This window comes from Carcharhinus amblyrhynchos, chromosome 11 (assembly GCF_965287045.1).
Source record: "Carcharhinus amblyrhynchos chromosome 11, sCarAmb.v2.hapA, whole genome shotgun sequence".
In the NCBI taxonomy this organism is placed as follows: Eukaryota; Metazoa; Chordata; class Chondrichthyes; order Carcharhiniformes; family Carcharhinidae; genus Carcharhinus; species Carcharhinus amblyrhynchos.
Window position 1 is genome coordinate 88,366,788 of NC_137334.1, and position 13,968 is coordinate 88,380,755.

The 13,968-nt window shown below is 44.6% G+C and overlaps 1 protein-coding gene across 1 annotated transcript in view; it reads left to right on the top strand.

The window, feature by feature from the left end:
• pdia5 (protein disulfide isomerase family A, member 5) overlaps positions 1-13,968 on the top strand; it is a 136,966-nt gene that overhangs the window by 109,919 nt on the left and 13,079 nt on the right. The window contains exon 15 of the mRNA XM_080199513.1: positions 4,986-5,056. Within this exon, the coding sequence (XP_080055639.1) occupies positions 4,986-5,056 (71 nt within the window). The remainder of the gene's footprint in view (positions 1-4,985; positions 5,057-13,968) is intronic.

Below are 13,968 nucleotides of genomic sequence, written 5' to 3' on the forward strand. Positions count from 1 at the left end.
ATTGCCCTGCAGAAGAATCACATGCAGACTGTCCTTGTTGAAACTGTCCAATGAATAACAGACATTTGGCCTACCATGGAACCAGAGTTCAAGCCTTGAGAGTTTCGGGGTAGAGTTGGCTGGTTGAGTGTAGGGGGACTGTCATCATTTCCCTTAGTGGCCTTGAGAAGGTGAGAGTAAGAGCAGAGTGGTGTACTTAGTGAAACGATGTCCCTCTTCCCATATGTATATTTATACTTTAAAAACAAAGATTGGTATTAAAAAGCACTGATTCAAAACTTCTGGGTGTCCTGAATGCTTTACAATGGTATTGTGATGTAGTCATTGTTGTGTTGTAGGAAACACAGCAGCCAGTGTGTGCACAGCAAATTCCTACACACAGTAATGTGATGTTGATTGAAGGGAAAGTATTAGCCAGGACTGGGACAGTATACCCTACTCTTCATAACCGAGCCACAGGATCTTTTATGCCCACATAAGAAGAGCCTCAATTTAACATCTCACCTGAAGGTCAGCATTTCTGACAGTGCAGCACTCCCTTAGTATCCATGAGAAAGCGGGCATCTCTCAAACTAATGTGCATGGTTTGGTAACACTATCACGTTTGTCCATTCCAGTTTTCCTTCCCATTCTCCATTCTTGCCTACTCTCCCTGAAAACAGAAACTTGCATTGGAGGTGGCGGGGGTCGCAGAAATGCTTCCACAGTTATTTCCTTGCATTTCGTCTAGGGCCATTTTTCCACATTTGAGTAAGGGGTCAATGAGTATTAGGGGCTTGTTTTAAACACAGGGAGCATGAAGTCCTGATCTTATCCCGAGTCAGCATTCACCTTGTACGTAGTTCAAGAAGGATTGCAGAGTTACCTTCAGAAACACAATCCCGAGCTGATCATTCTTTCCCAAATCTCTCAGGACAGATACGGGACAGGTATCAGACTGTGGGGCAGATGTAGTCTTGTCCTCCCAAAGATCAGCTAATCACAAAGACGGTGAGCCAAATCTGGGATCTTCATCGTCTGTCTGACTCAGTGCTGTGACATTTGCCTATTGAGTTGTGGGTGAACTGGGGGTGGGGGTAAGGAGAGGAGAACTGCACCACTATCTTGGACCATCAATTAAGCACCGCAAAACAGTTGATGCATGTATAGAAGGCACAAGAGGCAAGGATTTTAAATTGACACAGCACAGACTCTGTCTCATGGAGTTGAGGAAATACAGTTTGGCACAGGTATATTAAGTTCTGTGGTCTGGATAGGCGTAATGTGGATATAGGAAGCCACATACGCTACTGATCAAGGTGCCTGCATGTTGATTTAGACATTTAGCATTGAAGTGGTCCACATTTCTGGTCCATTTGAAGCACACAAAATTGCTCGTTTGCTGCTGTACTTACTGTGCTGAACAGTGGGATATGCACTGTAAATGCTGAGTTATGTTTCATTGATCATTGTTGCTTATTGATCAATATTCCTTATTCACCATTCTTCCCAAATAACATTGCTGCCTACCAGTGGTCTGTATTTAGAAGCCAAGTCTGCCCATTGCAGCCTTGATCTCCTCTCCTCCAGGCTACTTGGAGGCAGATCCTGTCACTGCATGCATTGGGTGGAAATTCTTGAGAGAGCCAGCATGCCCACCTGCAGCAGAATCACTTGGCATCAGACCGGGGCTCGGTAAAATTAGGACTAAGGGGAGGGAGCAGACCAAGGAGCAGGTGGCAGATGTGAGAGAAGGAATGAAAGGAAGGAGTGCAATGAAGTGGAAAGGGAAGGGGTTATGAAGAAAAGAGTGTGTGTGCTGCATCGTTCTGAGGGAAGAAAAGTTGCGAGCTTGTACTGGGTACCGAGCTGAATTGTTTTTGGAGGTGTAAGATGTGGGAGGACGTGAGTGGGAGGGTATGAAGAATATTAGCTGCAACTTGGCTGATAAAAGATTAATGGCAGGTTGAATAAGGAGGGGGTGATGAGAAAAGAGAACCAGATTGAATGGAGGGGTCGAGGGAAGAGTATGAATTGGGATAGTTGGTGGAGACCAGGTGGGTGGAAAAATTTGATGGGGGGCAGTCTCATTGGTAACTGGATAAAGTAGAGTGGTTTTGTGGCTGAGTTTGGGTGTTTAAGGTTGGAGATGGAACAGTGGCTTATCTCGAAGCAATTGTCTTGCTGGGCTAAAATTCAAATGTCACTCCAGATTATAAGCATGGGACCATTTTGATCTTTCTGGCTGGCCTTAGATATTGTCCAGATCTTGCTGCATTTGGACGTGGACTGCTTCAGTACATGGAGATACTGAGAGGATGTTCCCTCTCGTGAGGGAATCTAGAACTAGGATTACAGTTTCAAAATAAGAATTTGAATTTGAATTGATTTATTGTCACATGTACTGATGCAGTGAAAAGTATTGTTTCTTGCATGCTACACAGATAAATCATACTATTCATAGATTACGTGGGGACAAGTAAAGGAGAGGGTGCAGAATATAGTGTTACAGTCATAGCTAGGGCGTAGGGGTTATATTAGACTGATGAAAGACTAAGGAAGATTTTCGTCTCAACCTTTGGAATTTTCCACCCAGAGAGCAGTGGAGGTGAGATCATTGATTGTATTGAAGGTTGTGTTGGACTGATTTTAGATTTCTAAGTGAGTCAAGGGTTATGAGGAGGCAGGGTGGAGTTGGGAGGGGGCAGGGTGGGGTTGGGGGGGAGGGGTGGTGGACAGACAGAAAAATGGAACTGAGTCCACAAGGAGATCAGCCATGATCTTAATGATGGAGCCATCACTGGGAGTCAACCAATCTACCCCATTCCTATTTCGTGTGGAAGTTAACAAACGCAGAGCTAAAGTGACATATGTTACCCTAAATGATTGAAGCCGCCTAGTGTAAGGCTGTCCCTTGACATTCGTTTATGGTCACAGAGACACTTAGGGAAACATTCAACCCCAAGAAATGGTGCAGTGAAGAGCCATGATTGCAAGTGTCACAAGGACTCATAAGGAAAGGTTTGAAGAAAAGCCTATGCTCATTAACCTTGAGAGAAGGTCAAGGAATAAGAACATAAGTAGGAGCAGGAGTAGAACATATGGCACATCAAACCTGCTCCGCCATTCAGTGTGATTGTGGCTAATCTTGGTCTTTAATTCCATTTTTCTCACCTATTCCCCAATATTGTTTAATTCCCTGAGAGGTCAAAGACCTGCCTGTCCCAGCCTGAAATGTATTCAACAATGGAGCACCCACAACCTAGAATTCCAAAGATTCACAGCCCTTTGAGTGAAGCAATTTCTCCTCATTGCTCTTAAATGATTGGCCTATATCCTGAAACTGTGGCCCTACGTTTTAGATTCCCCAACCGATTGGAGCAATCCCTCAGCATCTACCCGATCCACTCCCTTCAGAACTTTGTAAGTTTAATGAGATATTAAGTGAAACGAAAAGTTAACCCTGCAAACTCTTTCAGCTGAACCTGCCTTATAGGTGCCAACGGGTGAGGAACTTCAGTTATGAAATTAGATTTGGAGGGGTTGAGACGCTCTTCCTTGGAGAGGGGAAGGCTGAAAGAAATGTCTAAAATCATGATAGGTAAGATAGAAGTAGGGAGGTTGTTTCCACTGATAGGTGAAACTAGAACTAGGGGACATGGCTTCAAATTAAGGGGGAGCATATTTAGGACTGATTTGAGGAGGAAGTTCTTCACCCAAAGGGTTGTGAATCTGTGGAATTCCCTGCCCAGTGAAGCAGTTGAGGCTACCTCATTGAATGTTTTTAAAGCAAGGATAGATAAATTTTTGAACAGTAAAGGAATTAAGGGTTATGGTGAGCAGGTGGGTAAGTGAAGTTGAGTCCATGAAAAGATCAGCCATGATCTTTTTGAATGGTGGAGCAGACTCGGGGGGCCAGATGGGCAACTCCTGCTCCTAGTTCTTATGAGGAGTCTGTTAGAGAGAAACTGTTCCCAGTCAGGAAAGGATCAAGAACAGGGGGACACCGATTTAAAACAATTGGAAATAGAAGCGAAAGCAACATGAGGAAAGGCTTTTTCACACACTGTAGGGGCAAGGTGTGGACTGCATTGCCTGAATGTGTGGCTGAGGCAGGTTCAAAAGGGAATTAGACTGTCATTAGAAAAGGAACAATGTGCAGGGTTACCAGGTGAAGGCAGGAGAATGGCATTAAGATGACTTGCTCATGTGAAGAGCGAATGCAGATGTGATGGGCCAAATGATCCCCTTTTGTGCTGGAGCAATTCTGTGATTGTGTGACACATGTACAACCAAACAGAGGGACAAATTAAGGACTGCTGACAGAAAGCTGTTTCCTCTTAGCATGGAGAGGACTTCCAGATAGGGAGAAGGGAAAGAAAGGTGAAATATCTTGTAGTTTTGGGTGGAGCATCAATCATCTGTCATTTGGATTTGGGCAAAACCACTGAGTTAATAAAATGTTTTGTTGAGACGCTAAAATAAAATATAACCTCCGCATCTATACCTGGGTCTGCGTGACCCTGCCTCATGAAAACGAGATGGCCGCAAAAATATAAACCACATATAATGGCAATGATATCCACTTGCTGATTGATCCGAAGAAGCCTTGTTGTCCACATTTTTGGGCAGTACAGACCTTTGTGTAATTGTGATGAATGAATGCCACGTCCAGTTAAGGCTGCCAATACCACACACAAAGCTGGAGACTGGAACCAATCTGTTCTCAATGTCACACGGGAATTATTTCCACACATAAAATGTTAAAACAAGTAGTTCCCATGAGTGCAATGCACTTGAAGGAATCTGATCGCAACAACTTTGGAAAAACAAATTTGGCCTTTGGCTTCCTTTGTCATAACACTAATGTGGCTAGGTGTAATAACAGCTAAGTTTTGGGAGTTTTCTTTTCTCTTTCTTTTAACGATATGATTAAGTCTTCCAGGTCAAGCTTTCACTTTGTGCCCAGAGCGATTTATGAACTCTTTCATTGTTTTTTATTCTAGGGTGCCCTCACTGTAAGAATACTATCCCACATTTCACAACAGCCGCTGACCATTTTAAGGAAGAACGAAAGGTAATTTTGTGGTTTAAGGGACTGGTTCCTGTCTCTTAAACTTGGTGTAAGACAATTCATCCTTAAATTTGCATGAACTTGTGTAAGCTATCCCTGCCTGTCCCATGCAACATCCCTTCCAACTTGTAGCTAAGTGGGTAAATGAGCCAAGCATGGACTTTGACTTTAACCAAAAAAGAAAATGCTGGAAAATCTCTGCAGGTCTGACAGCATCTGTAAGGAAAGGAAAGAGCTGACATTTTGAGTCCAGGTGACCCTTTGTCAAAGCTCAGCTGAGATTTTCCAGCATTTTCTCTTTTGGTTTCAGATTCCAGCGTCCGCAGTAATTTCCTTTAAATGGACTTTGACATAGATAGTCTGGGATCTTCCGAGGCTGCAGAGCTGATTTAAGCTGAGGTAGCAATGAGGGCACAAAATTTAGCTTTGCACCTCTTGGAGTGCAAGAATGGGAATTGGACTCATTTCCAGCTCCCAATGGTCACCCGTGCTGGAAAAACATGCATTGAGAGAAACCAGGGTATTGGTTTGGATTTGTTGCACAGAAGCTTAATCCTTCTGGGATATGGAGGGAAAATGGGGCAAGTGGGACTATCCTAGAATCCCACAGTGCCATCCAATGGCCTGAACCAATGACAATCCCACCCAGATCCTATCCCATAACCCCACAAGTTCACCCTGCTAATCCCCCTAACACTAAAGGGCAATTTAGCATGGCCAATTAACTCAACCCAGACTGAGAGAGGAAGCTGGAACACCTGGAGGAAACCCATGCAGACACTGGGTGAACGTGCAGATTCCACACAGGCAGTAACACAATCCGGCCATCGAACCCGGGGGTCCCTAGTGCTATGAGACAGCAGCGCTAACCGCTGTGTCGCCCCAACGTGTAAACTCCACATTCCCACTAACGGGATTGCTCTTCGAAAGAGCCAGAGCAGACTTGGTGGACGGAATGCCCTCCGCCTCTGCTGTACTGATCTCTTGTGGGTGACTGGCAGACCAGAGTTCTCTCTGCGCTGCTTGTGTCCCGAAATATGGAATTGCATCCGGTGTACGCCACAGAAACTGTGCGGGGCCAGAGTTTCTGCTCTACGCGAGGCTGCTCTCACTCTTCTCCATCTCGGATAGGATGACACAAACGTCATCCTGTTAGAATTGTGGTCAAAGGGACAAAGTCTTTGATTTTTAAATCACTGTCCGGTAATTCACATCACAGCAATGCTTGTAGTCGCAGTCTTTAGATATTTTGATGACTCTGCAAACTTGAAGGGAATTAACTTTGCAGTGAGACAGGGAGCACTTGTGCCTGTGTTTGCCAACAAGTCGAGAGACAGACGCTCCCAGCTGGATCACCAGCTTGCATTCCTTTCCCTTCCACTTTATTTCCTTTGCCTCAGCCTCTCTCCTTCACGCTCCATTCCTCCACTTTGATGATTGAAATGTTCAAACTTCCAACAACTGAGCACCCATCAGGTGACACAAAGGGGAGCCATTGCTCGCCATGGAATCCCACAGAGAGTGAGCCCCTGATCCCCAGCACAGGGAGGGCTTTAGATATTGACTTCTACAGCTGCCCATGGACAAGGAAGGACTTTCAAATGAACTCCACACTAGGACCACATCTCATCCATCTCTTAGTGCACTCACCACCCTGTGCTCCATTTGCCAACATAGAACATAAAACAGTATAGCACAGTATAGACCCTTCGGCCCTCGATGTTGCGCCAACCTGTGAAACCAATCTAAAGCCCATCTAACCTACACTATTCCAACATCATCCATATGTTTATCCAATGACCATTTAAATGCCCTTAATTTTGGTGAGTCCACTACTGTTGCAGGCAGGGCATTCCATGCCCTTACCACTCTGAGTAACGAACCTACCTCTGACATCTGTCTTATATCTATCACTGCTCATTTTAAAGCTATGTCCTCTCGTGCTAGCCATCTCCATCCGAGAAAAAAGGCTCTCACTGTTCATCCTGAATAATCCTCTGATCATCTTATATGCTTCTATTAAGTCACCTCTTAACCTTCTTCTCTCTAACGAAAACAGCCTCAAGTCCCTCAGCCTTTCCTCATAAGACCTTCCCACCATACCAGGCAACATCCTGGTAAATCTCCTTTGCACCCTTTCCAATGCTTCCACATCCTTCCTGTAATGCGGCGACCAGAACTGTACGCAATATTCCAAGTGCGGCTGCCCCAGAATTTTGTACAGCTGCAACATGACCTCATGGCTCTGAAACTCAACCCCTCTACCAATCAAAGCTAACACACCGTATGCCTTCTTAACAACCCTATCAACCTGGTGCCAACTTTCAGGGATCTATGCACATGGAAGAGCACCATGTGTCTTTGTTTCTCTCCTTGTTCTGAGTTCCACTAATCCCCCAATTGTGAATGATGCAAATCAGTGTCAGCACATTATACATTATAACAGCGACCACACATCTAAAGTGTGTCGTTGGTTGTAAAGGTGCTTGGGGAGGTCGTGAAAGGCACATTATAAATGTAAGCCTTTCTTTCCAGCACATAGTAAATACTGACAAGTGTCATGGTTCAGGTCAGAAACTCCAAAGTGTTCTATGGAGCCTGCCTGGATCGTAAGTTTTGCAGCTTAAATTGGGGAAGATAAGCATGAGATGTTTTGCTTCAGGTATGATTCAAGTGACCCACTAGGGAGCTTTTATCAAACAAAGTTTAATTAAGAATATAGTTAATTATCTTCCTTCTAACTGCCCTCTTATTGTTAACAGTTAGAAACTCTTAGTTTCTGCAGCTCTGCTTTCGTCCAATCCTCTCTTCGCACCTCAGTTTCCATCCACAGTCCAAAGATGCGAGTTAGGTGGATTGGCCATGCTAAATTGCCCCTTAGTGTCAGGGTAAATGCATTAGGTTATGGGGATAGGGCCTGGGTGGGATTGTGTTCGCTGCAGACTCAATGGGCTAAATGGCCTCCTTCTGCAATGTAGGGATTCTATGACTCTGGTCACCGTTTTTAATGTGTTTGCATCTGCTTTTGTACTCATCCCAGTGGTTTTTTTTGCCTTTCCCCTACATGGGTTTTAATTTTTGTTCCTTTGCTTATATTACTTATTAATTTGTCAATTGGTTTACATATAAACGTATGAAATAGGAGCAGGAGTAGACCATTTGGCCCCTTCAGCTTGCTCTGCCATTCAATAAGATCATGGCTGATGCGTTTGTGTTGAGTTCCACATTCCCATCTACCCCCAACAACCTCTGATTCCCTCGCCTAACAAGAATCTATCTACCTCCGCCTTAAAAATATTCAGTAGCCCCAATTCCACCGCCCTCTGAGCCAAAGTTCTAAAATCATAAACCCCCTGAGAGAAAAACAATTACCTCATCTCTGCCCTAAAGGGCGACCCCTAATTCTATAAACTGAGTCCCATAGTTTAAAGTTTATTAGTCACAAGTAGGCTTACATTAACACTTCAGTTAAGTCACTGTGAAAATCCCCTTGTCGCCACATTCCCGGTGCCTGTTCGGGTACACGGAGGGAGAATTTGGCATGGCCAGTCCACCTAACCTGCACATCTTTGGACTGTGGGAGGAAACCAGAGCACCCGGAGGAATCCCATGCAGATACTGGGAGAATGTGCAGACTCCACACAGACAGTGACCCAAACCTTGGAATCGAACCTGGGTTCCTGGTGCTGTGAGGCAGCAGTGCTAGCCACTGTGCCACCGCGCCACCCATATTTAGTGTATATCTGTTGATACAGGTTTTGTATGTGTCCCAGTAGCATGAACAATGTTATGTCTTTAAAGTTCTCACTTGTTCACTTTGTTGTTGAAAATCATTCTCAGTCAATGTGTTAAAGCTGCTTTCTTTATATCTTTGAAGTTTGTTTGAGGTTGGTCTGCAGTCGTTCTCAGTCCCATCTCATGCCTAACCTTTGTGGTTGCTATCCCTCGGCAGTGCCCAGTGTTTCATTCAGGCTGGTTAACATCATCAAGCTTGGAAGTGGACTATCTCCCGTGCCTTCACTGATGCATTTGTTTGGTCAAGTATTACATTTACCAGCTTCAGCTGTCCACATTACCAATGGACATTGCCAATTTATAGTTGTTTAGATAATTCTTCCCCAATATTCAAGTGAGGTTCAGTCCATTTCTTCAGGTAGATTTTCAAAGTCCATAGGCAAGCACCTATTTACCTGGAAGTGGCAGTGGTGGTGGGCGAATTTCACCCACTTCCATACTGGAAATCCATGAGCCTTGGGCTGTACAAAATTATCCCCCCCCCCCCCCTCCGCCCAGCTTGATGGTGCTGGTACGATTATAATTCTTGTGACAAAGTGGGTGTGTATGACGCTGGGCAGCTTGGAGCTGGAGAGCAACCTCACTGTACCTGGGGATTAATGATTCCATTTTGTAACCCTGGTGTGACCCAACAACAGAGCACAAAACATAGGGACAGAGTAGACCATTCAGCCTCCTGGTCATGTTCCGCCCATTTGGTAAGATTTGGCTGGCCGCTATCTTAACTCCATTTACCCACTTAAAAAAGATACAGTTTCTTTCAAAGCATTTCAGAAAAGATTCACTGGGCGCATTCCTGGGACAAAGGGTTTATTTTATGAAGGCAGATTGGGCCTAAGTCCACTGGAGTTTAGGAGAATGAGATCCACGGCAACGTGGTTGTTTCTTAAATGCCCTCTGAAATGGTTAATCAAGACACTCAGTTCAAGGGCAATTAGGGCTGGGCAATGAATGCTGGCCCAGCCAACGACGTCCATATCCCACGACAAATAGAATTTTTAAAAAATGAGGTGATCATATTGAAACATAAAAGCTCCTGAAGGTGGACACCAGAAGGATGTTTCCTCTAAAACTGGGGGATACCATTCTTTAAGAATAAGAGATCTGCCTTTTAAGATGAGATGTGGACAACGGGTGGCACAGTGGCCACCTCTCAGCACCAGAGACCTGGGTTCAATTCCCGACTCGGGTGACTATCTGTATGGAATTTGCATGTTCTCCCTGTGTCCGGGTGCTCCGGTTTCCTCCCACAGTCCAAAGATGTGCAGATTAGATTGGCTGTGCTAAATTCTCCCTTAGTGTAGTGTCAGGGGCATTAGCAGAGTAAATATGTGGGGTAATGAGGATGAGGCCTGGGTGGGATTGTTGTTGGTGCAGACTTGATGGGCTGAATGGCCTTCTCCTGCACTGTAGGGATTCTATGAAATTTTTTCTCCAGCGCTGTAAGTCTGTGGAATCCTCTTTTCAATGAAGGCATTGGAGGTTGGGTCTTGGAAAAGTGTGTTCCAGATTTCCATTATCCTTTTTACGAAGATGGACTTCCTGACTTAATCTGGGAACAGTTTAGCTCTAATCTGTAGATTGTGCCTCCTTATTCTGGTCCCCCATCCCCTCCAACATAGAAAATAGTTTTGCTCGCTCTACTTCATCAAATCCTTTAATCATCTTAAACACCTTGATTAGATCACCCTTTAATCTTCCACACTCAGGGAATGTAAGGCTGGTCTATGTAACTTGACCTCTTGGTTTAACCCTTTTAGCTGATGCACTGCCCTCAGTGAGTTGCAGAAATTCCAATTTTCAGAAGCTAAATCCAGGATTATCTAAATGCAAAATGATGTGATGTATCAGAGATGTGGTATTGACCTATGCTTCTACCCAGCCTTGCTTTGCAGAGTACATATTGATCAGCAACTTGTGTTAATGGAATAAAACAATGCCTGTTCTTGCACGCCTTGCAAACAGTGCCAAAAATCAATGCATTTTATGCTGCTTTGTTCACTTTCCCTATTTTCCCAAATGACTGTCAATAACAATTCCATTAGGCCCATTTCTCTTGGCCAATAAAGCAGTTACACGAATAGGATCTTGCGCTAATAAAGGATCCAGGTCATTTCAGGCTGGCTAGAATGCACTGTCAGGCTCCCTTGATCTAAGGCAGTAAGTGACTGAACATAAACATTTAGGGATGCCCCGTTTCCTTACCGCTGCTGAGTTAGGCGATCTCAAACTCAACACAATAAAGTCTTCTGTGCTTCTTGAACTTGTCAGCGGCTTGAGGGCAGCACAGTAGTGCAGTGGTTAGCACTGCTGCTTCACAACAGCAGGGACCCGGGTTCAATTCCCAGGGCTGGGTCACTGTACACAGTCTGCACGTTCTCCCCGTGTCTGTGTGGGTTTCCTCCGGGTGCTCCCATGTTCTGAAAGATGTGCTGGATAGATACATTGACCCGAACAGGTGCCGGTATATGGAATTTCACAGTAACTTCACTGAAGTGTTAATGTAAGCCTTACTTGTGATTAATAAATAAATTAAATAAACTTTAATCTCAATGCGGCTGCATCCACTTTTACTGTGTATTTGCTATCCACGTTTTTTTAATTTAACTCATGGGATGTGTGCATCACTGGAAAGGCCAGCATTAATTTCCTGTCCTAATTGTCCTTGCAAAGACAATTCTTGTTAGGCCATTTCAGAGGGCAATTAAGAGTCAACCACATTGCTGAGGCTCTAGAGTCACATGTAGGCCAGACCGCATAAGGACAGCAGATTTCCTTCCCTAAAGGACATTAAGGAATCAGATGGGTTTTTACAACAATTAACAATGGTCATCATTAGATTTTTAATACCAGTTTTTTTATTAAATTCAGTTTCCACCATCTGCCATTTTAGACTGTTATCCTAGGTTTCTGGATTCCAGTGATAATACCACTGCGCCAGCACCTTCCTGTGTCAGCTAAAAGTTTAAAGTTTATTTATTAGTACCATAATAATAGCACTTACATTAACATTGCAATGAAGTTACTGTGAAAATCCTCTTGTTGCTACACTCTGGTGCATGTTCGGGTACACTGAGGGAGAATTTAGCATAGCTAATGCACCTAACCCGCATGTCTTTCAGACTGCGGGAGGAAACCGGAGCACCCGGAGGAAACCCACACGGGCATAGGGAGAGCATGCAAATTCCACACAGTGACCCAAGCCGGGAATCAGACCCAAGCCGGGAATCAAACCCAAGTCTCTGATGCTGTGAGACAGCAGCACTATCCACTGTGCCACCGTGCCGATCCTCAGCTAAGCTTCAAATCTTATCCAATGCAAGCCCCATAACTATTGCCAGCTCCCATATCCTTTGATTTCCTGAAAGACCAGAAGTCTGTCTGTCCCTAACCTTAAATGTATTCAATGGAGTATCCACAACCCTCTGAGGTAGAGAATTCCAAAGATTTGCAATCCCCTCACCAATGCCTTCATTTTCTTCAGACTTAATTTGCTCCAATACTTAAATCACCAAACTCCCCAGCTTCTCCTGAAACAAGTTTCAGCTCCTTACACCATCGCCCTTATCCCGTTCTATAAATACAAGTTGTTATCACTTCCATTGATTCACGGCATCGTACGAATTCTAGTTTCTTTGTTAAAATTCAACCTTTGGTGCATACTATCATCTTCGATATTGTGGTTCTCATTTACAGATCACACTAAGGCCTCAGTACACATTATCCCTATGGCCTCGATTTTTACCTCCCAGTTTTTATCCTCTTCCAAAGCTAGTATGCTGCGCGTTTCTGGTAAGGTATTCAGCCGTGGCTCAGTGCGTAGTGCCCTCAGCTCTGTGCCAGAAGCTTTGTTGATTGAAGTCCCATTCAGAGGTGTGAGCACAAAAACCTGGACTGACAGCCCAGTGGTAAGGGAGTGTTGCACTGTCCGAGATACCGTCTTTTCATTAATCGAGCCCCTGTGTGAACGCCAAATACTCCGTGCATTTGAAGACCAGGGAAAGATTATTCCCAGTTTTTTTCCCTCAGCCAACATCTCTTATTTGGTCATTATCACGCTATTTCTGGCCGTTGATGTGGAAGTTGGCTGACACAAAGAACAGTACAGCAGAGGAACAGACTCTTCAGCCCTCCAAGCCTGAGCTGGTCACGTTGTCCTTTCTAGACCAATCGTCTGTATCCCTCTATTCCCCACCTGTTCATGATATGCTTCCTCCACTTTTAAAAAGTACTTCCCTGGATTTAAAGCACTTTGGGATATCCTGATGGTGTGAATGGCGCGATATAAAATGCAAGTTCTTTCTACAATTTTCTCTTTGTACAACTGTGGGCTTCTCTTGACCCTGCATCCTGAGCCTCGTTCAATCATCTCTAATTCATCTTTCTTGCCCTCCCATAACTCTTACTCCATGTCCACTGCATGAAGCAAAGGTGGGATGTTTCACTAACTTAAACACACGTGCTAGATCATGATACTCCACCACCACAAGGAGACAGCGATTCCTAAAGAGAAGGAGGAAAACATTTCATAGAATCCCTCCAATGAAGGAGGAAGTCATTCGGCCCACCAAGTCGACACCGACCGCAATCCCACCCAGGGATAACCCCATGCACCTATCCTAACTAGTCCCCCTGATACCAAGGGACAATTTAGCATAGCCAATTCACCTAACCCGCAAGTCTTTGGACTGTGGGAAGAAACCGGAGCACCCGGAGGAAACCCACGCAGACTTGGGGAGAACATACAAACTCCACACAGACAGTGACCCAAGCCGGGAATTGAACCCAGGTACCTGGCGCTGTGAGGCCGCAGTGCTAATTAGTGTGCCACCGTGCTGCCCCAGGGCAGTGTAATAAGAGGAAGAAGCAGCAGTCTCTCATTTAAGTTGGTAAATTTGGCCCGGCACAATCCATCTGTTTGCAGTTACTTTGCCTTCTCTGCACTTTTGCTGTTAGCTGTAACAAGTGAACTGCCCCAGTTTACTAATCATTTTGTTAGCTGCATTAGTTTGGAGATTAACATTCGTAACAGATGCAAACTAAATCTCACGACATTTCATGCAGGAAATTTTTTTCCAATTAATCGAACCATCAGAATTCCATGCCAAAATGGTAGCTGG